Raw genomic sequence first — 25,390 nt, 5'->3', positions numbered from 1 at the left:
AAAAGAGCAAGGTCACTTACCCGGGACCCAAGCCTGGTTGGAGTAAAGGTACCATAGAGAAACCCCCCCCCCACGGCGGCTAAGGGAGACGTGCAAGAAATGAACGGATGTCTGAGATGAATAATGACAGTGTAAGTATAAACAATATACCCATGACAGCTAATTGGAAAACAAAGAGGGTGAAAAAAAGATGAATGGGAGAAAAAGAACAGGGAGGAATGGAAGGTGAAAGGGAGCGTAATAGGGAAAAGTGAAAGGAACAAACAGAAAGGAGGAAGGGTGGGGTGGGGGGTGGGGGGTTGGGCGTTCACAAAGCATTAAATCTGTAAGTGGTACCATCAAGGATCCAGGGGCAGCGTGGGCACTGTCCACATTCGGAGATGCCTCGTCGACCTGGGGAATGGCCAGTAGTGGAATAGTGACTGCTTATTAACCGTTAAAGACAAGCTCTGAAGTTTCTCTAACATGTTTCTTAAGAATATAATGGTCTATTAAAATGTGCCAGTTTTTCGATAGGACATCACGGAGCTGAGCTGACCATGATGGGCCGAAAACCTGGTGATCACCTTAACAGCACTAGGCAATTTAGGTTGTGTAGGTTCATAGAGCGAGGAGGTTCTTGTACGTGCTAAAGCTTAGTTGAATGCTTTTCTATGATTGGTACGAGAGTAGTCTCTAAGTAACAAATCGGCCACGCAGCAGAGCAGCCTGTGTGTGGAAATCTTCCTCTCTTGCGCAGTTTCTGCATAAACGAAGATACTGCACAAAGGGGATACTGCACATAAAGGGTCTAGGGTGCGCACTGGAGGCGTGCAGCAGAGTGTTGCCAACTGTAGGTTTGCAGTATAGATTGGTACTGATAGTTCCATCTGGGTTTTTGATGATCATAAGATCCAGAAACGGATCTGTGTATCATTGACATTGAAAGTAAAGTGTAAATTCAGATTGTTAATATTGAGTGGTTGAATAAACTCTCTCAGCATTTCCAATGGGCCTGTCCAAACCAAAAATAGATGGTCTATAAATCTATACCAACACAGAATGAATTGAAGATAGCAAATTAATCGTCGGAAAACATACTTCTCTCCCAAGCTCCCAGATTCTATCTCTCCCATCTACTTTTTTTTCACCCCCCTTTTCTCCCCCCCCTTCCTTTTTCTTCCCCCTATGTTATATCTGGTATTTTCTATCCCAATGATTGATTACAGATATTCACCTGATGAAGCGGTAAAATGCCACAAGAACAATGATATCCATGGGAATCCATCATATCCTGATCCTCCTTAAGAGGACATGAATGCTGGTGATATACCTGGATCGATAATGATAGACATCATAAAAGTATACAGTAAGTACTTGGAGTTCTTATGTTTTTAAGCTTTTTGCATTAATAAAAAACTACTTTTTATCAAAATTTTTAGTCTATGCTGTTTAAGTTGTACCGAGATAGTCATTCACCAAACTCCCTTATGGTGTGATTGAGTGGGGCTCAATCCCCCAGTTCTTTTTCCCTTTCAATTGAATGATGGTACATTTTACCAACTTTTCATGCAACTCATACCAATAGAGGCTTTAGTTTTTTCAACTGCCTTAACCCTCTTGGGCATGGAGTTCACCAGAGCTTCACAGGTTGGCACTGGAGTCCTCTTCCACTCCTCCATAACGACATCATGGAGCTGGTGGATGTTAGAGACCTTGCGCTCCTCCACCATTCGTTTGAGGATGTCCCACAGATGCTTAATAGGGTTTAGATCTGGAGACATGCTTGGCCAGTCCATCACCTCTACCCTCAGTTTTAGCAAGGCAGTAGTCATCTTTGAGGTGTGTTTGGGGTCGTTATGTTGAAATATTGCCCTGCAGCCCAGCCTCCGAAGGGAGGGGATCATGCTCTGCTTCAGTATGTCACAGTACATGTTGGTATTAATGGTTCCCTCAATAAACTGTAGCTCCCCAGTGCCGGCAGCACTCATGGTGCGGCCCATGCACCATGACACTCCCACCACCATGCATGACTGTAGGCAAGACTCATTTGTCTTTGTACTCTTCACCTGGTTGCCGCCACACACGCTTGAAACCATTTGAACTAAATACGTTTATCTTGGTGTCACATCTACGTCAATGCAGGTGGTCAGACACTATAGCTGGCTACTGTGTCCTTCACATATAGTATCCCCCTTTTCCATAAGGCAAGCAGGCCTACCGGTACTCGGTTGCCCCCAGGACTTATACACAATGCTATAGTGCCTGACCACCATGCCAGTGCAGATGGTAACTGAGCAAAGGAAATAGATACTTGCGGTTAGGAGAAAGATAGCGTGGTTTTATGACAGTCCAGGTAAAAGGCAGGTTGAGTTCAGGGAGTAGTCCAATAATCTGTTCCAAAGTCATACACAGAGAAATCCAAACTAGCAAAGCAGGGCAGACAGACAGGGAGCTTGATCAGCAAAAACACCGGTAGCACTCTATCACAAACACCCAAATGAGGTTTGAGCTAGCTTATAACAGGCTTGGTTTCTACCCAGAGACTGATCACATTAATCAGCCTGCAGGTAGACAGACAAGGAGAGTGCCCAAGCCAAAACCCTGGATGCTGGAATGAAGAACAGGAGCACTAGGAGCACAGGAGAACTGAGAAACACTCAGTTTCAGGGTCTTGGCAATCTTCGTATAGCCTAGGCCATCTTTATGTAGAGCAACAATTCTTTTTTTCAGATCCTCAGACAGTTCTTTGCCATGAAGTGCCATGTTGAACTTCCAGTGACCAGTATGAGACAGTAAGAGCGATAACACCAAATTTAACACACCTGCTCCCCATTCACACCTGAGACCTTGTAACACTAACGAGTCACATGACACCAGGGAGGGAAAATGGCTAATTGGGCCCAATTTGGACATTTTCACTTAGGGGTGTACTCACTTTTGTTGCCAGCAGTTTAGACATTAATGGCTGTGTGACTTATTTTGAGGGGACAGCAAATTTACACTGTTATACAGGCTATGTATATATGGCACTGCTCCTTTATTCTGCGCCGGTGGCACGAGTTCAGGTAAATAGACATGTATCAGCCCCTCTCTCTTTACAACGAGGAACAAGACAGGGATATCCATTATCACCTCTACTTTTTGCCCTGGATCTTGAAACTTTGGTTGCTGCTATCCGTCAATCATCAAATATTATTGGGTTCTGTAGACCCTTAGGAGAGGACAAGATTGCCCTATATGCTGATGACACGCTTCTATTTTTGGGAGACACATCGTCTTCCTTAGTAGCAGTGATGTCTTTGAATAACTCATATGGCTCTTTTCAGGATTTACAATAAACTGGGATAAGTCAGTTCTTTTACCTGTGGTCCCCTATTGGTGACTCATCTGCCAATAACAGCATCTCAAATAACTGTAGTCTCTATATTTAAACATTTAGGCATCCAAGTTACATCACAAGTGAGCACATATGTAGAGAGGAATTTAGTTCTCATACTCAAGCACTTTAAACAAGTGGGGAAATTTTGGAGTAAGTTAACTTTAACAGTAGTCAGTAGAGCCAATTTGATAAAGATGGTTTGAATGCCACAACTACTTTTTACATAATTGGCCTGTATGGTTGCCTCAAAAAAATTTTAGACAGATAGATACTTTGTTTAGAGAGCTTATATGGAGATACAAACACTTTCGGATTAGATTAGGAACTCTACAGTTGCCTAAGGATGAAGGAGTTTTAGCTGTTCCCAATGCCAGATCGTATTATCTGGCATCACAACTTTAGCAATTATATGGCTGGAATGACATAAATTGAGAGGACCCTATACAGCAAATGATATTTTCTCTGCCGATAGATCCACCAGTGCAGCTAATAGTAGCTAATCACTTTATAGTAAACGTTGTTTTCCCACATTTCATTTAATTAATAAAATTTGGACTACGGTTCAACAAGAAAGTCTTCATGAGGGATATACCCAATATATGCCCATATGGAAAAATATGCAATTACCCGAGGTAGCAAAACTTGAAGATTTTGATTTATGGAAAAGAGTCGGTATCAACTTTTTGATAACGAGGTTTTACAACCATTTGATAAACTGGCAGAGAAATATCATATGTCTAATAAAAAATGTTTTCAATTACAATTACGGCACGCTCTGCAGTCAGGCCACGACTTTTCTACCAAAATATATTCCATCTTTTTTTTTTTTTTTAACAGAAAAGTTTTTATTTGTCTCCAGAAGGAGAGATTTCAAACATACAAACAAAACAAATGTACAAACATCTTATTGCTGCTACATCTCATATATATACTTTTTTCCATACATATACTATCTTAGTTATACAAAATATTTGACAAACTTGTTTCCATATACCTTGTGTTCATATCAGAATACTTCTATATTGGGTAATATCAGGGAGTTCAGAATATCATAATTTACACCGGCTTAATAGTACTATCCTCTATCTGACCGTATTAGGAATCACTTAAAAAAGGTTTTATCCCTATCTATTGGTCAGGATATCCATTCATTAAATTATTAAGGATCATGGAGTGGGGGGGGGGGGGAACGGGTCACGAGAGAAGGGCCAAGAGAGGCTAGAAGGGAATAGAAAGGAGGAGAAGGGGACAGAGGAGGAGAGATAAGAGAGGGCGCGTCCAATCAAGGCACATCACACTGCCCGTCACGCATATCCTGCCAACTCTATTATTTAGACCATGTTCCCCAAATCTTGGAGAACTTTTTAGGACATTTGCGATTAATATAAGTAAGTTTATAAAGTGGCAGTACTGCATTTATCAAAGCCTTCCATTGGGAGACCGTGGGAGGATTGGGTTGCTTCCATTTAAGGAGAATAGTTTTCCTGGCATAAAATGAGGCATAGAAAACAAACAATCTTTTATGTACATTAGATATAAGATTATCACATACTCCAAGAAGTAGAATAATCGGGTTCACTTGTACATTGAGGTTGGCCGCTGAGTTGATGACCCCACCACTTCTAACCAAAACTGCTGTATAACTGAGCATGACCAGACAACATGTATAAAAGGTGCCCAATTCCCTATTGCATTTCGGGCATCTGTCTGATTGAGTTGGGTATATTCTAGACAGCCTTTGCAGCGTGTAGTATACTCTGTGAAGGAATTTGAGCTGAACATATCTATCCCTTGCTGACACCATAAGGGGGATGTACACTCTTGTATACACTCTTCCCAATCATCTGGAGCTAGGGCGAGTATATCTGCCTTCCATTTCTCATAGAGTCCAGTTCCCCCAGTCTGCTCCTCACTCAGTATACGAATATATAGGGAGGACAGAATGCGATCTATATTTTTTGAGATTAAAAACTTCTCTACCCCGTGGGATTGTAAAGTGACTCCTCCTGGGTACTGAGCCTGTACCGCATGCCGCAATTGCAAATAACGAAAAAACATTCTAGGGGGGAGTTGGAAATCATCTTTCAAATTGTCATAAGGGATAATGCTGCCTTCGGACCATACATGCTGTAGTATCTTAATTCCGTGCCTCGCCCACAGGGCCGGATCTGGAACTGTTTGCAGATGTTGTAATTTAGGATTGCCCCATAGTGGTATGTAAGGGGAAACAGTGTTGGGACGAGACAACTTCTTCAACATATGTTCCCATACCCCTACCATCGTTCGCATCAGAGTTGTCACCGCCGAATGTGCCCTAGACCCTCTAAAGACCAGGTTACTCAGAGCCGAGTAGGAACCTAGTATAGCAGCTTCAAAATTAACTGAGGGGTTAGACTTTGGCTGGGAAAACCACCATCGAACAGTCACTACAACCGCTGCCCAATAATATTTTTTGAAGCATGGGAGCCAAGCCTCCAAGGGACAGAGGGAGCTGTAGAGTGATCCTGGCGACTCTAGGGGCTAATCCCCCCCATACAAACGAGTTAACCGCTTGATCTAGTTTGCCAAAGAAGGACTTGGGGATGGGGACAGGAGTGTTCCGAAAGACGTATAGGAATTTGGGAAGGAACGTCATTTTTATAAGATTAATCCGACCTACTGCTGATAGGAGAAGAGATTTCCAAGCCTGACATCTGGTAATGAGTTGGTGCAAGATCAGGTAAATATTATCTGTCAGATACATAATTGGGTCTCTCTGTATTTCAATTCCCAAGTATTTAAACTTAGAAACCAAGACTAGCTGGTTAGAAGAATCTATAGTAGGTGGAGTTGGGGTCAAGGAAAAGAGAATGGATTTTAACCAGTTGATCCGTATGCCCGAGAAGGTCCCATATTGATTAATAATTTCCAGGGCCGCCGACAATGAGGCAGCTGCGTCTGGAAGATACAACAATGCATCATCAGCATATAATGAAAGCCTCTCAGTCAACGGACCAACCTCTATTCCCCCAACCCTCGGGGACGCTCTAAGCAGGATAGCCAGAGGCTCAATGGCCAGTGCGAATAAGCCCGGAGACAGAGGGCACCCCTGTCTGGTTCCCCTGCCCAGAGAGAAGGGGGGAGAAAGCACCCCGTTCGTTCGAACTCGTGCAATGGGATTGCTATAGAGGAGCTTTATCCAGGCGATAAATTTGGGACCAAAATTAAATCGTTCAAGCACCTTCCACAGGAATTCCCACTCTACCGAGTTGAAGGCCTTCTCGGCGTCCAGAGAGGCCACCACACCCGGGGATTCTGACTTCTCTGCATGAGAAATGTTAGTATAAAGCCGACGTAGGTTGATGTCGGTACCTTTGCCCAGCATGAAGCCCGTCTGGTCGCCATGGATTATAGAGAGGATAACCGAATTAAGTCTATTCGCGAGTATTTTAGTAGTTATCTTGGCATCAACATTCAAAAGTGATATAGGGCGATATGAGGCACATGATGTGGGGTCTTTATTGGGTTTAGCTATGACCACAATCACCGCCTCTGACATAGGAAGAAGACAGCCCTCCCCTAACAATGTAAGGAGCAGACTATGAAACCTAGGGAGGAGAATTTCATTATTTGTCTTATAAAATTCTGCCAGCAAGCCGTCAGGGCCAGGAGTTTTCGCTGGCTGGAGTGCTGTTACCGCTGTTTGGACTTCCTTGAGAGTAATTGGAGCGTCTAGTGTCTTTCTGGCCTCAGCTGATAATTGTGGGAAGTCAATCTGGTTCAAAAAGGTGGCCATAGCCTCCTTGGTAAAGGTGGCCTTAGAGGTGTAAAGGTGTTTGTAGTATTGCGCAAATTGACCATTGATACCAATGGGGTCAGAGTGAAGCATCCCTGTGTCATCTCTTATGTGGGCAATATGTAGCGAGGAGGAACGTTCTATAGCCAGCCAGGCCAAAAATCTTCCTGTCTTTTCCCCTTGCTCAAAGATTTTGTGATTGAGCCAGCAGTTGTTTTTTTGTGGTCTCAATCCGTAGGATAGAAATCTCTCTGTTGAGAGATTGCATTGCATCATATGTTAGAGCATCTTTGGTATGGACATATATGTTTTCCAAAAGGAGGACCTTCCTTTCTGCCTCTTCCAATGCAAAGCGCGTGTCCTTTCTAACCCTCCCAATTGCCATCTTGTATTGCCCTCTGGCATATGCCTTGAAGGCATCCCATTGTGTAGGGGGGGGGGGACCGTGCCCTCATTACTAGCCCAGTAGACTCCCAATTCGCCCTCCACCAGAGGAGCCACCCTCTCGTCTGTGATCCAATACCCCGAGAGCCTCCACAGTGCATTGCCCATGGGAGAGTCCATTTGCAATTTAAGTAGGAGGGTTGCGTGATCTGAAATACCCCGCGGCAGTATCTCAACCTCCTGTACCCGGCAGAGAAGGGAGTCAGACGTGTATATCAGGTCGATTCTGGAGAAAGACGCATGTGTAGCTGAGTGACAGGTATACTGCCTCTCATCCGGATGCCTCATTCTCCATATGTCAGTAAATCCGTAGTTATCAGCCCATTGTGATAATGGGGTGACCCCGGGGGTCCCACACTAGGCCTGTCTAAATCTGGGTTTGGGGTCATGTTAAAGTCTCCTGTCAGGATTACTCCAGCCGAAGGATATTGAGTTATGATTGGTGTGAGCTTTTTAAGGATATCTATCGTAGCTGGGGGAGGAATACCTACTATCAAGAATTCTAATCTATCACACATTGCATGAAGGGCCACCTATTTCCCCCCCGGATCTAAATGAAGATCCAGTAGGGTAAACCCAAGTGACTTATGGATCAGGACGCTGACACCCCTCGAGTAGGAGGAATAAGTGGAATGGTAATATGCACCAACCCACGGTTTCCGAAGTGCCAGCGTCCTGCTCCCCACCAAATGAGTCTCCTGAAACACACATATATGCGGGTTATACTTTTTCAGAAAATTAAAAACCAAAGACCTTTTAATTTTAGAATTTAACCCCCTAACATTCCATGACAACAGTGTCAGGGGAGACATTGCGTTTTGGTAAAGATTAAATGAGGGGAACAAGCAACCCTTAGCAGGGTCCAGCTAAGTGTGAGCAAACAGAAAAAAAAAGGGGGATAACAATCATCCATTCTATAATGTTGGCAGGCGGATCACTCGCATCATCTAGTGGAGAGAGACCAGAGCGACTCCAAGCCTTAACACAGTATACTGTAGCACACAATTTGAGACAGATGCAACACCAATAGAAGAACAAAACAAAAAATAACAATTTCAACAAGGAGCAAAGCCATGTGCTCCAAACCCGTCCCCCCCCCACCCCCCAAACTTCGGTGTGCTTGCATCCCTAGAACTGTCATGGCAACTGCCAATTGGGAAGATGAACAAAAAGGACACCCGAGTGTCACAGTACACACAGTAAGTCCTCCAACTATTGTTAAGGATCAATGTTACATAGTTACATAGTAGGCGAGGTTGAAAAAAGACACAAGTCCAACCTATGTGTGTGATTATGTGTCAGTATTACATTATATATCCCTGTATGTTGCGGTCATTCAGGTGATTATCTAATAGTTTCTTGAAGCTATCAATGCTCCCCGCTGAGACCACCGCCTGTGGAAGGGAATTCCACATCCTTGCCGCTCTTACAGTAAAGAACCCTCTACGTAGTTTAAGGTTAAACCTCTTTTCTTCTAATTGTAATGAGTGGCCACGAGTCTTATTAAACTCTCTTCTGCGAAAAAGTTTTATCCCTATTGTGGGGTCACCAGCACAGTATTTGTAAATTGAAATCATATCCCCTCTCAAGCATCTCTTCTCCAGAGAGAATAAGTTCAGCGCTCGCAACCTTTCCTCATAACTAAGATCCTCCAGACCCTTTATTAGCTTTGTTGCCCTTCTTTGTACTCGCTCCATTTCCAGTACATCCCTCCTGAGGACTGGTGCCCAGAACTGGACAGCATACTCCAGGTGCGGCCAGACCAGAGTCTTGTAGAGCGGGAGAATTATCGTTTTATCTCTGGAGTTGATCCCCCTTTTAATGCATGCCAATATTCTGTTTGCTTTATTAGCAGCAGCTTGGCATTGCATGCCATTGCTGAGCCTATCATCTACTAGGACCCCCAGGTCCTTTTCCATCCTAGATTCCCCCAGAGGTTCTCCCCCCAGTGTATAGATTGCATTTATATTTTTGCCACCCAAATGCATTATTTTACATTTTTCTACATTGAACCTCATTTGCCATGTAGTTGCCCACCCCATTAATTTGTTCAGGTCTTTTTGCAAGGTTTCCACATCCTGCGGAGAAGTTATTGCCCTGCTTAGCTTAGTATCGTCTGCAAATACAGAGATTGAACTGTTTATCCCATCCTCCAGGTTGTTTATAAACAAATTAAATAGGATTAGTCCCAGCACAGAGCCCTGGGGAACCCCACTACCCACCCCTGACCATTCTGAGTACTCCCAATTTATCACCACCCTCTGAACACGCCCTTGTAGCCAGTTTTCAATCCATTTACTCACTCTATGGTCCATGCCAACGGACCTTATTTTGTACAGTAAACGTTTATGGGGAACTGTGTCAAATGCTTTTGCAAAATCCAGATACACCACGTCTACGGGCCTTCCTTTATCTAGATGGCAACTCACCTCCTCATAGAAGGTTAATAGATTGGTTTGGCAAGAACGATTCTTCATGAATCCATGCTGATTACTGCTAATGATACCGTTCTTATTACTAAAATCTTGTATATAGTCCCTTATCATCCCCTCCAAGAGTTTACATACTATTGATGTTAGGCTAACTGGTCTGTAATTCCCAGGGATGTTTTTTGGGCCCTTTTTAAATATTGGTGCTACATTGGCTTTTCTCCAATCAGCTGGTACCATTCCAGTCAATAGACTGTCTGTAAAAATTAGGAACAACGGTCTGGCAATCACCTGACTGAGTTCCCTAAGTGCCCTCGGATGCAAGCCATCTGGTCCCGGTGATTTATTAATGTTAAGTATCTCAAGTCTAATTTTAATTCCCTCCTCTGTTAACCATGGAGGTGCTTCCTGTGTTGTGTCATGAGGATAAACACTGCAGTTTTGGTTACCAAAGCCCCCCGATTCACTCGTGAAGACTGAGGAGAAGAATAAATTCAATACCTTTGCCATCTCCCCATCCTTTGTAACCAGATGTCCTTCCTCATTCTTTATGGGGCCAATATGGTCTGTCCTCCCTTTTTTACTGTTTACATACTTAAAGAATTTCTTGGGATTTTTTTTGCTCTCCTCCGCTATGTGTCTTTCATGTTCTATCTTAGCCGTCCTAATTGCACCCTTACATTTCTTATTGCATTCTTTATAAAGTCTGAATGCTGAGGATGATCCCTCAACCTTGTATTTTTTGAAGGCCCTCTCCTTTGCTTTTATATGCATTTTTACATTGGAGTTAAGCCATCCAGGATTTTTGTTCACTCTTTTAAAATTATTTAAAATTTAGAATAAAATTCCCTGCAGAATAAAGAGTAAATATCACCCGGAGGACCCAACATTCCTCCGGGGGCACAAAACTTGAAATCATATAAACTGTGGGTAGATATGAAAAAATACAAGAAAATTAAAAATAAAAGGTTTCCCACGAAAAGAAAATTTGAAAGTACCTCACCCCGCACCTTTTCCATGTGCACATCTGTGGTATGTAAGGTCCCGTACAATTAATACATTAGTATGCACCCCATAGGTGGAGTTTAAGAACCACGTGGACACGAGGTTTCTGAGGGCACAATCGTTTCTTCCCCATCCATCCCCAGTGGGGGGAGATAGGACTGCAGTCTAATCAGTGTTAGTAACAGTATTCATGAGGCTCAAAAAAACAAAAACCAATGCGACCACAGAGATAGGACAATACAAGCAGACCATGCGATTCTCTGAAAGTATCAGTTTCTGGGTAGGGTCTCCATTCAGTGTGTTGCATCTTCAGGAGAAGTAAAAAATCGCACCGTCTCGCCATCCTGAACTCGCAGTCTTGCCGGGAATAACATACTGTATTTTATCTTCTTATTGCGTAGGTTCAGTTTTGCTTGGTCAAAGGAGCGGCGTTGCTTCTGGGTATCCACCGAGAAGTCCAGGAATATCATTAATTTAGTTCCCTCGTACTCAGTTGCTCAATCTTCCTGGATTCACGGAGGACTAAGTCTCGGTCCCTAAAGTTCAATAGTTTCAGGATAAATGTGCATGGAGGAGCTCCCGGGGGCCCCCGGGCAGCAGGCATTCTATGTGCCCTCTCCACCACAAAGAAGTTGGAAAATGGCGCTCCGGGCAGAAGATCACGTAAGAGCTGTTCGGTGAAGGCCGTGGGGTCAGCTCCCTCAGCCCCCTCAGGGAGGCCTACCACTCGGAGGTTATTCCTCCTATTCCTATTTTCGGCGTCCTCTGCACGATTCTCTAGGGTCTTTATTTTTGTCTGCAGCATGCGGAGTGAGACTGTATGGTCTCTCAGCGTGTCCTCCGAATCTCCCACGCGTCGTTCTGCCTCAGTGAGGTGGGATCTAAAAGTATCCATGTCCCGCCGTATAAGACTGATATCGAGCTGCATTTGCTCGATTTTCCCTGTGAGGGTGGATTGGCAGTTAGTTATTGCCTGCATGAGGGCCTCAAAGTTAGATTGTTCTCTTTCTGAGGGGGCCTGCTCAGTGTCATTGGCCTGAGTCGCCATATTAGATCCGTTGGCGGGATGAGGGGTCCGTGCTGCGGTACTCGGGGGAATCTTGTGTGACTTGCGGGCGGAAAGTGTGCCCTTCTCCTTGGTCATACCTTCCTCCGGCGTCGATGCAGCTGATCAGGTCTGTGTATTGAAGTCGATCTGCAGGGAAACAGGATTTTATGCCGGAGACTGAGCGGAGCTCTCTCACTGTACGTCTGCTCCGGTCTCCATCTTGGACACGCCCCATATATTCCATTTTTAATTTTAGCCATGGCAGTAACTATAAGACACTCTAAACAGAGTTATTGGGGATATACTGTATACTCTTCCCTACAAAAGAACAGCTGGAACTAGAAAAAAAAGATGGTAGTCTTGGACGATGGCATAGGGATTTAGAGACTCTTAGTGATGAGGAGTGGGAGCAAACTTTGAAGAATTTATTCAGAGTATCCTTAGCCTCCTCCCAGTGTCTGACCCAGCTATTTATTATTCATAGATCCCACTATACCCCCTTAACCACTTCACACAAATCGTTGTACACGTATGTCGATACTTCGATGCTAAATACCAGGGTTATGGCAGTAGCTAGCTGCCATAAACCTGGTATTTTCGGGAACGGCGTGCGTTTCTCTTTACGATAAAAGTGGTCTCCCCAGCGGATTTGCCACAAGATCACTTTTAATCGGCAGTGGAAGAGGTGCAAACCCCTCTCCCGCCGCGTTACAGTCGTCTCCACTGCTTACCGGTCCCGCCGGTAAGCCTGGCTGCCAACTGAGGGGAAGATGGCCCTGCTTGGCTCCATGGCATGGACGGGCGGAAGCGACGTCAAGCGTTACTTCCGCCCATAGCTCTTAAAGTAGAATTTTTTTTTTTTTTTATTGCATTTAGTGAATATGAGAGATCTGAGGTCTTTTTGACCCCAGATCACATATTTAAGAGGTCCTGTCATGCTTTTTTTCTATTAGGAAAAAAAGTGACCCAAACATAAAAAAAAAGTCAAAATAAAAAATTAAAAGTGAAAAAAATTAAAAAATTTTTTTTTAAAGCGCCCCGTCCCGACGAGCTTGCGCGCAGAAGCGAATGCATATGTGAGTAGCCCCCGTATATGAAAACGGTGTTCAATCCACACATATGAAGCATCGCCGCGATTGTTAGAGCGAGGGCAATAATTCTAGCCTTAGACCTCCTCTGTAACCCAAAACTGGTAACCTGTAGACTTTTTTAAACATCGCCTATGGAGATTTTTAAGGGTAAAAGTTTGTCGCCATTCCACAAGCAGGCGCAATTTTGAAGTGCGAGATGTTGGGTATCAATTTACTCGGCATAACATTATCTTTCACAATATAAAAAAATTGGGCTAACTTTACTGTTGTTTTTTTTTTTAATTAAAAAAAGTGTATTTTTTCCAAAAAAGTGCGCTTGTAAGACCACTGAGCAAATACGGCGTAACAGAAAGTATTTCAATGCCCATCATTTTATTCTCGAGGGTGTTAGGAAAAAAATATATAATGTTTGGGGGTTTTAAGTAATTTTCTAGCAAAAAAAAAAATAAATGATTTTATCTTGTAAACAACAAGTGTAAAAAAAGAGGCTCTGTCCTAAAGTGGTTAAAGTTACATTCTTGGGTATAGCAACTACATCAGTTTGCCCAAGGTGTACTAATGATATGGGTACACTTATGAATATGCTGTGGTGATGTCCTAAATTGCATCGCTACAGGGAGTGTGTATTTGATACTTTAAATACCCTATGTTCTACACAGGTACAGTCTAACCCAAAAATAGCATTGCTAGGGATTGTACCGGAAGACACTCTCCCAGGCCGAAATGCATGTGATGTGGTTAAGATCTATGTATATAGCCTGTAAACTCATATTACAAAAATGGATATCAAACTCTCCACCAACAATAGCGCAATGGTCCGAAGTGATTAATCTTAATCTAAAATGGGAGGAATTGGCATATAAACATAGGAGAAGCCCTAAAAAAAGTTTTAGAAAATTTGGCCCTGGTGGTTAGTTTCCAACTTAATAATCAGGTGAACATCGTTTCAAACTTGGGTAATCAGGTGAACATATTAAAGTTGTTGAGGAAGGGGGTGTGGCCTGGAGCGGGATGTGAGCAGAGGTGTTCCTGTGTAGCTCCGGTCTCTCCTTCTGCAATCCTGCTCCATCCTGATTGACCATAACCAGAAAACGCTTTATTTCTTGCCCACAACGACCCGGGGCATCTCCTGTACCCTGGGGAGGCATTTTGGTGGATGGGAATTAGCCAAAGATGAGCATCACCACTCGATCCTGCCAAGATGGCTGCCATACCACCAGCCATGGGCCTAGTGCATCCCAGCCTCCACTCCGGATCCCTTTGCAGACAGCCAGGATGCCTTCCCACCGGCCTCCCCTGAGATCCCAGACCATCCAGTTGTGCATCTGCTGGCGACCCCGGGCCCGGTGTTCGTGGATGGTGGCGGGGAACCCACTCTTTCAGAGGTCCTCGCCATTATCAAGGTAAATCATTTGGACCTTATAGGGAGGGTGGATGAGCTGAAGATTGACCTGACCATTATGCGGCAGAACATGCATGAATTGCGCCCCCGGGTCACTGAAACTGAGCAAGGCATTAGTGATCTAGAAGATACTATTAACCCCATCCTGCCCAAACTTAATACGCATGGGGGGAAGATTGCCACCCTGGAGGACAAGGTCAATGACCTCAAGAATCATCTCTGCAGAAACAACCTGCGTCTGGTTGTTCTCCCGGAACAGGTGGAGGGCCCTGATCCCGTAGCCTTCCTTGAAAGCTGGCTCGAGCAAGAATTTGGCCGCACTCAATTATCCCCTTGTTTTGTGATTGAGAGGGCCCACCGTGTTCCTGGGCGCCACCCTTCCTGAAGGACACCCACCATGTACTGTCGTGATTCGTCTCCTCGATTACAGAGACTGGGACTATATCTTGGGGGCTGCCAGAAAAAAGGGCAGTCTCCATATCAATAATGCTGTGGTGTCCCTGTTCCAACCATTCTGCATCAGTCTGCAATTGCAGAGCGAGCCATCATCGTGTCAAGCAGAAACTCCGGGAACAAGATATTCAATATTGTTTCCGGCCACCCTCCGGGTTGCCTACCAGGGGAAAGTCCAATTTTTCCAATCCCCAAAGGATGCCCTGGCCTGGTGGGAATCTTTACCCCAGCCCCCTAAACCACCTGCCTGATGTCGGCCCATGTGTTTCTTTTGCTGGAAAGGCTGATGAGCCTGCATTCCTCTTTCTCCCCTTAACCACCCCCAATGTCCCTTTCTTTCAGCAGCGAAGCCTTTTTCAGAGATAACTATGGTCGACCATTTACATCTCCTGTGAGGAGAGCACCTTGTCCTGTTCTTTTTCTGAACAGGCCTGAGCTACCTTAGGGTTCACTCCCTCTATTTTTTTTTTGTATCCCTGACATCTTTTTTGTCTCCTGTTACTGGCCATGCACCCCATGCATGGTACAAGTTTTGGGTATAGGCTCTCTCCCTTGTTCTGGAGCTGGGCAGGGGTAAAGCTACCCTTACTGGGTAATGATTATTGTTCTGTACATAGTTGTATTGTTGTGTGTGTGATGTATGCGTGGTTTTATTTTTTTTGCAGCACCGCGACCCTCGCGAACTCCGGTGGCTGTGCCCGGGGTTGTGGAGTTTTTTAGACTCCCCCTCACCCCCTCTCCCCCCCTGCCACAATAATTTATTTCTGGGTTCCATGTCTCAAGTAACAGTTTGTTCATGGAATGTGCGTAGAATGAATTCTAAATTCAAAAGAGTTTCTATCTTTGAGGCCCTGAAGCACAGCAAACCACACATTCTGTGCCTCCAGGAGACCCATCTCATGAGATCCAAAATCCTGGCCCTGAAAAAACACTGGGTGGCTCATAGTTACCACTCTACTTATTCTAATTACGCATGTGGGGTTGCAATTCTAATCCGCAAGGGGATACCGTTGCTGTGTCACCAAGTCATCTTGGACCCTAAAGGACAATATGTTATCCTATAAAAGAAAGGAGTTTCCCCGGGGTGGGGTTTTTAGGTAGCACAATAACGGATTGAGTCAATAATGTATGAAAAAATAGACGTATTTATTTTTACAAAAATGACATGACATGAAAGTTAAAACAATGAGCTCCAGTGGAAAGTACTTTAAAACTCTGGTTAAGCTAAACATACGTTTGCAGACATAAATCCATAACAACAAAAATGTTAATATGAACATTAAACTGACGCGTTTCAACCCATACACTAAGGGTCTTCTTCAGAGGGTCAGTCTGCCGGAAAATATATATAAGATCGGTACACATATAGAAATCTTACTTATGTATAATAAAATTAATATACAAAACATAGATGTAATATAGTTACCCAACAATGTATGTCCAGCAAGAAAAGAAAGAAGCCTCCCACATGGAGATCCCTTTTAAAAATTACTTTTTCCTCTTCCCCAAAGGGGAGTCCCAAGGCACCTCCACCGCCACAGCAGCCAAAACCGGGGCAGTAATCCAGCGATGTAACTTACGAGAGGTCACACTACCAAGCACCACCTGCTAGGTCAGAGGGCCGGCCGAAAGGCAGGCCACACCTGTGATGAAGTTCAAAGACAAACTAAGTGGAACACCCATTATATATAAAACAAATTAATAAGATTAATGGATGGACAATTGAACACTAGGAGACAAAAGTCTCCAAATGTATCATATGTATATAAGTAGAGAAAGCCTCAAAGCATTCTGAAGATATATGTATGCCAAATATATGAATAGGTAGAAAAGGGGGGGGAGAACCAATTGGATGGAGTGATTGCATAAAAAGTAAGAATGGTGATGCAAGCCAGCTCAATTTATACCATGTGTCAAATTAGTGGTAAGATGAATGTGAAGGCAAAAGGGAAAGAAGATGGGAAAAAAAAAAGGGGGAAAAAAGAAGAGGAAAATGGAAGGAAAGTGAGAGGGTGATGAACATAGGATCAATAGTGTGAGAGTAAGGAAAAACTGTGCAATGGGTTTATGCTATGTGAGAAAGATGGTGACATAAGTGAAAAATTATTTTGAAAAAACCAACAGTGAGCAAAACAAGTGAGAGTACACAAAATGGATCCAGGGAGTGAAAAGAAAAAACGTGAATCCAAACATTACCTTAGAGGGTATTAGGTAGCACGTGTGATTGCACCATTTTGCCCCATATAAATAGACTGTAACTTGTGACCCAACCCGGGATTGGCTCATCATTATGATGAGGCACACACGCCCCCAATAAAGTAGTATATTCATAGGGGTGAGCAGCATTTTTTCTCCTCTTCTTGTGTCCTCTCTTTGCAATATGTCATCCTATATGCAACCATATATGCCCCCCCCCTTATTTTTGCCTCTGTCTATCTCCCCCCTCCGGTCACGGCCACAGTGTTTGCTGAACTCAGTGTGCACTTTGCATCCTTACCTAACTGTCCCACGCTCATCCTTGGGGACTTTAACTCTGTGTTGCAGCCGGCCCTGGACAGGTTGAAACCTCTGAAGTCTGAGTCTAAGTTGTTTCCTGTGTGGTGCAGTGCCTATGGATATGTTGATATATGGCGCTGGAAATATCCTAATGTCAAAGTGTTCCCGTGCCAATCCAGATATTATGCAACCCTCTCCAGAATAGACAATGCTCTGGCCACGGGGTTTTTTTTTTACCCCATGTCCAGTCCATGGCATACCTATACCAAACAATATCTGACCACTCCATAATGCAGGTTGGTTTGACTCTGGGCCATAGACCAACGTTCCGGACCTGGAGACTCAGTCTTCTCTGGATCTCCACACCGGAAATCTCTGACCTCATCCCGACTGACATGTCTAACTACTGGTCCCTTAACACGGACTTTGCAGGGGGAGACACTGTTTGGGATGCCTTTAAGGCAGTAGTCAGGGGCTCATATATTTCATGCATTAAAAGATACAGATCCACTGGGCAGGCTACACAGGAGGCTCTCTAAAAATCATTAGAGGAGGCTCGCTCCCAACATATGGGTAGCCCCTCCTCTGTGACCAGAGGTATACTCACAGACGCTCATCAGGCACTCCAGCTCCTTATGGTCGATTTGACCAGGAAACAACAACTATACCTCTCTGCTCGCATTTGTGAACATGGGGGAAAAAACGGTAGGCTCCTTGCCTACCTTGCCCACATGGATCTCCAGGATAGCTCGATTGCTGAAATCCAACTTCCCAACGGGTCAACTACTGCTGATGCTCTGACTATTAACCAGACCTTTGCAAACTTTTACAGAACGTTATACGACACTGCGACTATTCCTTCAGAACAAACCTTCCTGAGTTTCTTCGAATCACTTGACCTCCCAACTCTCATTACCCTCCAGCAGCTTTCTTTAGACAAACCCATTACACTGGAAGAGGTAACCATGGCCATACGTTTACTACTGACCAATAGAACTCCAGGCCTTGACGGACTCCCCTCAGTATGGTACCAGACACACATAGAGGAACTTGCTCCTAAACTCCTTAAGATTTTCCAGGAATCTCTTACCCGGGGGAAAGTTCCAGACTCTATGAATGAAGCACTTATAGTGGTTATACCAAAACCTGGCAAGGACAAACTGCAATGTGGATCATACCGTCCCATATCCCTTCTAAATAACGATGCTAAGATTCTAGCTAAGATCCTTGCTCTTAGACTCCAAACGTTCATTCTGTCCCTCGTACCCCCGGATCAATCCGGTTTTATGCCTGGCAGAAGCACCTTTGACAACATTCAAGATTGTACCTACATGTCCATAATGCAGCACGTACAAAACAAGGGGGATTGGTCCTATCCCAAGATGTATTAAAAGCCTTTGATACTGTGAGCTGGCCCTTTCTCTGGGAAACCATGGCACGAGTGGGTATCGGTCTGCAATTTATTCAATGGACCCGTTTATTGTACCCAAAAGCTAGGGTTCGCACTAACAGAGACATATCTGAACTATTTTCTTTGAAGAGAGGCACCAGAAAGGGGTGCCCTCTCTCTCCACTCCTGTTCGCACTGGCCATTGAGCCGCTGGCCCTGGCGGTGCGGCAGATGTCAGAGATAGGGGGCATCCGCTCTGGTCCCCTGGAGGAGAAGATCTCCCTCTATGCAGACGATGCCCTAATATATCTGGATGGTAGGGAAAGCTCATTCCGTAAATTACTGTGTGTCGTGGAGGAGTTTGGTGTGGCCTCAGGACTACAGGTGGGATTGGAAAAGTCTCAGGCCTTCCCTGTTGGCCCCCCCTTTCCTATAGAATATCTCCAGGGATCGCATATTCAATTGACATCCTCCTTTAAATACCTAGGTATTCAAATACATGCTGACATCTTTAAATATGAGGATCTAAATGTCACTCCTATAATCAAACAAATGATAGACAGGTTCCGTACCTGGTCATTGCTGCCCTTTAACCTAATTGGACGCATTAACATATTCAAAATGATCTTTCTACACAAGCTTCTATACTGCTTTAGAGCTGCCCCAGTTTTTTTCACTAAATAGTTTTTTGCGAAAATAGACTCCACTCTCTCCTCCTTTGTTTGGAATGATCGTCAACCCCGTAGAGCCAGGTCCTCCTTGCAGGTGGCAAAGACTGCGGGCAGCCTGGCTTGCCCAAGAAATTACTTCATTGCTTCCCAGCTCACCTATATCCATGCTTGGTTACACTCTAAACCAATGACTTCTGCCATGGCGCTTATGTTGTCCTTGTTTGAACTTCCTACCTCCTTGCGGGATGAGCTTCATAGATCAAAGAAATCGGGGGGCTCTAGGTTCTCCCCTCTTGAGGTTTGTTTTATGGCCTGGAGGGAGGGGGGGGAACCCTAACACAATCTTCCACGGGTATCACGCCACAGACCCCTCTATGACAGAACCCCAACCTCTCTGAGCTCTTCGGTCATCCAGACTCGACCTTTGTGGAGTCGACATGGGATCACGCATCTAACTCACATAATCAAAGAGAATGTATTACTATCCTTTGAAGTACTCCGGCTTAAATATGACCTGAACAATACATTTTTCTACAAATATCTCTTACTCAGACAAGCCATCAGGGCGCAGTTCGGATCCTTGGCCATTGAGCTCATGGAATCATCTATTGAAGATCTCCTGTCATTCCCAGAAATTGCCAAACTGGTGACAACCTTTTACGGTCGCCTCCAAATGGTGGGAGCTGATCCCTTCCAGAACTCTCACCACAAATGGCTATTGTCTATACCTGAGCTTTCTGAAGAGGACTGGGGAGAGGCAACTGAGATATGTTTTCAGGATATCATTAGCACAGCTGACATACTGGTCCACTATAAGGTCATACATCGATTGCACTATACTCCAGCTAGGCTGGTAAGAATGGGGTTCGGACAAAATATTGCATGTGCTAGATGTGATATGATTGCTGACAATTTCTTCCATATGTTTTGGACCTGTCCCGGACTGTCAACCTTCTGGAAGGAACTGTTTGCTTTCTTTGATCACAACCTCCATCTGCCGATACCTCACACCCCGGAGGTGGGACTCTTGGGAATACTCAATGACCATGTTCACCGCACTCATGCCAGGACATTGCTACATATATTATTATTTTATGCACGTAAAACCATCCTTATGCGCTGGAAGGATGTGGGCCCTCTTTCAGCCCATGCCTTCTTCCGCATTGTTCATGGGGTCCTTCCCATATTTAAAATTTATATACATGAGTAGGGCGTGCCCTAAGAAGTTCACTAAAATATGGCAAACATGGCTTGATGTATCGAAGGTTTGCTGGGGGGGATGTCCTATCTTATTAATACCATGCATACAAAGCAGCAATTCTCCTGCACAACATAAACACAGTAATCAAATTGGAAAGCATAGAATCGCGCTAAACATATCAAAAATATATCAAATAAAAAGGTGCTCTCGTGCACCAACCAAATAACAAAAACGGGTCATATAACTGGATTTGTATGACCCTATAGTGAACAAATTTATACAGCACTAGGCCACATTTTAGAAAAAAAAAGTACGCACTTGGTGGGATATATGTAGTCTTGAGCAATACATCAAAGAAAACGTCATCATTAGGAGCCTTAGGTGGGACATTGCCCCACAGGACGGTCTGGATGATCAAGGTTCCTCTGAGGAGTGGTTTGATTTTTTAATGGTGTAGGCTTCAAGTTACAAGAATTAGTCCTCCAAAGGAAAAAACGCAAAATGGCCAACTTAGAATTGAAAATCAATGATCTACAACAACAATTAGACCCCATAAAAGATATCCAACAAATTATCGATTTTAATGCTAGGATACAAAAGAAATTGGAAAAAGTCGATAGAGACACACAAAAAAAGAAGATAAAGAAATACCATAGGGATTTAGAAGATTTTAAAACTAATTCTATATATTCTTGGCAACAAGCACCATATGGGAAGGAGGCATTTGAGCAATCCAGCCCTGTGCTACCTGCTCCTTTATAACAGCCGAGACACTCTATACCTGTGTCATCATCCACTAATCACTATCCATACGACAATGCCTATGCAGAAAATACCTCATATGTGAATTCCCCAGCTAGGTGTTCCACCCCTATACAAAAAGGAGGAAGGAAATCGAGGGGGACTGGAAGGAAGAATAATCAAAATGGATATCATCCACCTGATACATATGACATACCTGTGTACAATAGATTTCAACCGTTAGAGGAACATCAAGGAAATCAAGGAAATTATGTCAATTATCCCCAGCCCCGTCCTTTTTTTTAGGGAGGGGGTTCCATCAAGGGGTCGGAACCAACCTCCACGCAGAGGGAGACCACCATCGCACCCCCAATCTTGGGTCCAACACAGGGGCCTACAGCCCCAGGATCATCGCAAGGCCCCTTATTGGAAGGATCAACACCCACAACGAATGAAAGACCATCCGCAGCACCCATATTCAAAGGAGAAAAACATTGGGGCTGTAGGGCAGGATCTAGGGCCCAAAAAAAGAAGAAGAGAATCGGAATAGGAGGCATCTTTAATCTTTCTCAGAAGCAACACATAAGGAAATTAACATTTTAAATCTGGGTTTAAAATGTGGTTTGAAAAAAACAATTAATAAATTTGATGTTTTAATTGACATCCATAAGTACATTAGGAAGTTGAACATCAAAAAATACTTTTTAGGATGCAATCCGAGCACGACAGCTGTGGTTCAAAAGCCCGGCGGGGTGGTCAATAGTGGTCTTAAAAATAAATCTCTCTTCAACCCCCTCAACAACCCCAACCATCAAGTGGAGGTATTCAAGGGATTGATTTTACAGGATTTGGAACATCTCAAACCCAACAAAGGGATAAATATGAGACATATTAGTGAGGGGATCACTATGCTAGAAGAACGAAAAGACATTATTAGGCCAGCTGATAAGGGAGGAGGAGTGGTCATACTCCCAAAAGAGTTCTATCATGTCCAGATCATGGACATGCTCTCAGATGAAGTAACGTATAAACGTCTAGATAGTGATCCTACTCAATCTTATAGGGATCAGTTGGAAATCCTGGTGCATATGGGATCAAGGAGTGGTGTTCTAACGGATAAGGAAAGAAGGTTCTTGGCAATCTTCTTATAGCCTAGGCCGTCTTTATGTAGAGCAACAATTCTTTTTTTCAGATCCTCAGAGAGTTCTTTGCCATGAGGTGCCATGTTGTGCCATGTTGAACTTCCAGTGACCAGTATGAGAGAGTGAGAGCGATAACACCAAAATTTATCACACCTGCTTCCCATTCACACCTGAGACCTTGTAACACTAATGAGTCACATGACACCGGGAAGGGAAAATGGCTAATTGGGCCCAATTTGGACATTTTTACTTAGGGATGTACTCACTTTTGTTGCCAGCGGTTTAGACATTAATGGCTGTGTGTTGAATTATTTTGAGGGGACAGCAAATTTACACTGTTATACAAGTTGTACACTCACTACTTTACATTGTAGCAAAGTGTCATTTCTTCAGTGTTGTCACATGAAAAGATAGAATAAAATATTTACAAAAATGTGAGGGGTGTACTCACTTTTGTGAGATATAAATATATATATATATATATATATATATATATATATATATATATATATATATATATATATATATATATATATATATATAATATGTTGTTAAGGTGTAGCGATCTGATCAGTTTAAATAGAATGGTTCGATTATATCGTCAATAACCTTTCGTAGGGAGAATGTAATCTCATTGAGTTTGATGTGATAAAAGTTTAGTAACAGTCAAGGTATAATATGGAAGCGCAAAAATGTTTTTAATTTTTTGGGGGTTTTTTTTGTTTTTTGTTGTTTGTTGGGGTTGGTTGGTGGGAATGTTGTGTGTTTTGAGTATTGTTGTAAATTGGAAATAAAATTAAAAAAACAGCTGATCGCTCGGTTTATTGTGTATGTGACACCGGTGCAAACCTATATATAACAACTTAAATTAAATTTAAAGACCGGTTGCTGCAGTCTAAGAAATATAATTCTCCAACCAGTGGAAAAAATTGTGCAAATGTGTGTCAGGTGCTGAAATTAAAAGTACTATAGGTAGCGCAGTCAGCACCTGACACACATTAATGGCTGTGTGTTGAGTTATTTTGAGGGGACAGCAAATTTACACTGTTATACAAGCTGTACACTCACTACTTTACATTGTGTTGTCACATGAAAAGATAGAATAAAATATTTACAAAGATGTGAGGGGTGTACTCACTTTTGTGAGATACTGTATATATAATTATTCTTTTTTTTATCTTTATGCTAATCAGGCTAGTGAAAAAAATGTAGTCTTGCTCTCCCCAATCTCAACAGCTGGATCATGGCAGTTTACCATAATATGTCCAGCTTTACTAATGACTCTGAAACCTTATGATCTTTGAGAGGTGATCTTCCAAAATGCTTGTCAGCTCAGAAACCGTACATTTTACACAGCATTACTTAAAATTATGTATTGGTCTTTAGCATTTTAATACACGGTTCTAAGATAATAATACATCATGGATTTACAAAAATAGGCTCACTAACAATCCTTTTGCCCAAGGACAACCTGGCTCTCAAAACAGTCTTGTTTAGATTAGACTGTATAACTATTATTGCATACATTTACCTTGAGACTAAGGCTGGTTACACACTGAGAAAATTGAACAAACAATTGTCCAGATTTCCTTGATGTTTCACAGCAAGTTGAACCCAAGGATAGTACTAATTGTATGAAAATTCTCGAAAGACAAAGGCTTTTTTTTTATTTGACATAGAAACATTGTAGTTTATGGTTGTTTATTGTTTCTGATCTTGAGCAGTCTTTCATATCTGATTTTTCATGTCGAAAAACAGTACACATTATACAAAAATCGTTAGTTCCGTTAAAGTACGAAAAAAATGTTGGGGTTTGTCCCATCAGAAATTTTCATTTGGAAAGTCTGAATCGGATGTCGAAAATTGTGTACACACTATATGAAAATCGAACGATCGTTCCTCAGATGGGATTTTTTGTCCAATTTTCTTATAGTGTGTACCCAACTTGCTACACATCTAACAATGAGTTACATTCAAGCTCCTGTTCAATATATAAAAAAAAAAAATCAGAATGCTAACTTACCTGGACAAGGGTTCTTACATTCCTGTGGTATTTTTGGGCATCGAAGGTGACAGGGCTTACAAGACAACAGCAAAGAATCAAAGTATTCATTTGTGTCACAACGTGTGGCCATTTGTGATCCTATTCACAGCACTCAGCAGAATCATACAGTTTTTTAGTTGAGAGAATTTCAAGTCACTGAGCATGCAAATTACAGGTTAGTACGAAGGCTGTTCACTACTCACTGCAGAGTCTTGTTTCATTGTTTTCAGATGCATTTTAGTATGTATTTCTGGTGTGTCAGAGAATATCCTAGTGATCCAAAGCTCATCTTCCAAGTTTTTGTTACTGATAAAAAAATAAAACAGGGCTAATGGATTTGTGATTACAATGTGTTATATTCCTTCACGCATTTTAAGTAGTTTGACTAGAAATTATATCTTTGAATCTTACTTTACCATGGTTGCACCATGCGAACACAGAACTGTGAAACATTCTTAGGCACTAAATTGTGAATGTTTTAACCAACTGACCACCAGAAGGTTTTACCCCTTTCATGGCCAGATGATTTTATTGTTATTCAGCACTCTTCTGCTTCAACTGGCAATTGCTTGCATGCTCATTGCTAAACCAGGAAGTACACCTGGCTGTGCCGTCTGCTCGCAGTAAATCTACTCTGAGCAGGCACCAAGTGGTTAAAATAAAGGTACTCATAGTTTTATTAATCAAATATCTTAGA

The 25,390-nt window shown here is 43.0% G+C and overlaps 1 protein-coding gene across 1 annotated transcript in view; it reads right to left on the bottom strand.

The window, feature by feature from the left end:
• Window positions 1-24,843, bottom strand: part of TNFRSF17 (TNF receptor superfamily member 17) — a 233,420-nt gene extending 208,577 nt beyond the window's left edge. Inside the window, exon 1 of the mRNA XM_073591169.1 lies at window positions 24,673-24,843. Coding sequence (XP_073447270.1) covers window positions 24,673-24,784 — 112 coding nt within the window. The 5' untranslated portion in view covers window positions 24,785-24,843. The remainder of the gene's footprint in view (window positions 1-24,672) is intronic.
• Between the last annotated feature and the right edge of the window lie 547 nt (window positions 24,844-25,390).

This window comes from Aquarana catesbeiana, linkage group LG06 (genome assembly GCF_042186555.1).
Source record: "Aquarana catesbeiana isolate 2022-GZ linkage group LG06, ASM4218655v1, whole genome shotgun sequence".
In the NCBI taxonomy this organism is placed as follows: domain Eukaryota; kingdom Metazoa; phylum Chordata; class Amphibia; order Anura; family Ranidae; genus Aquarana; species Aquarana catesbeiana.
This window is presented reverse-complemented; position numbering and strand designations above follow the sequence as displayed.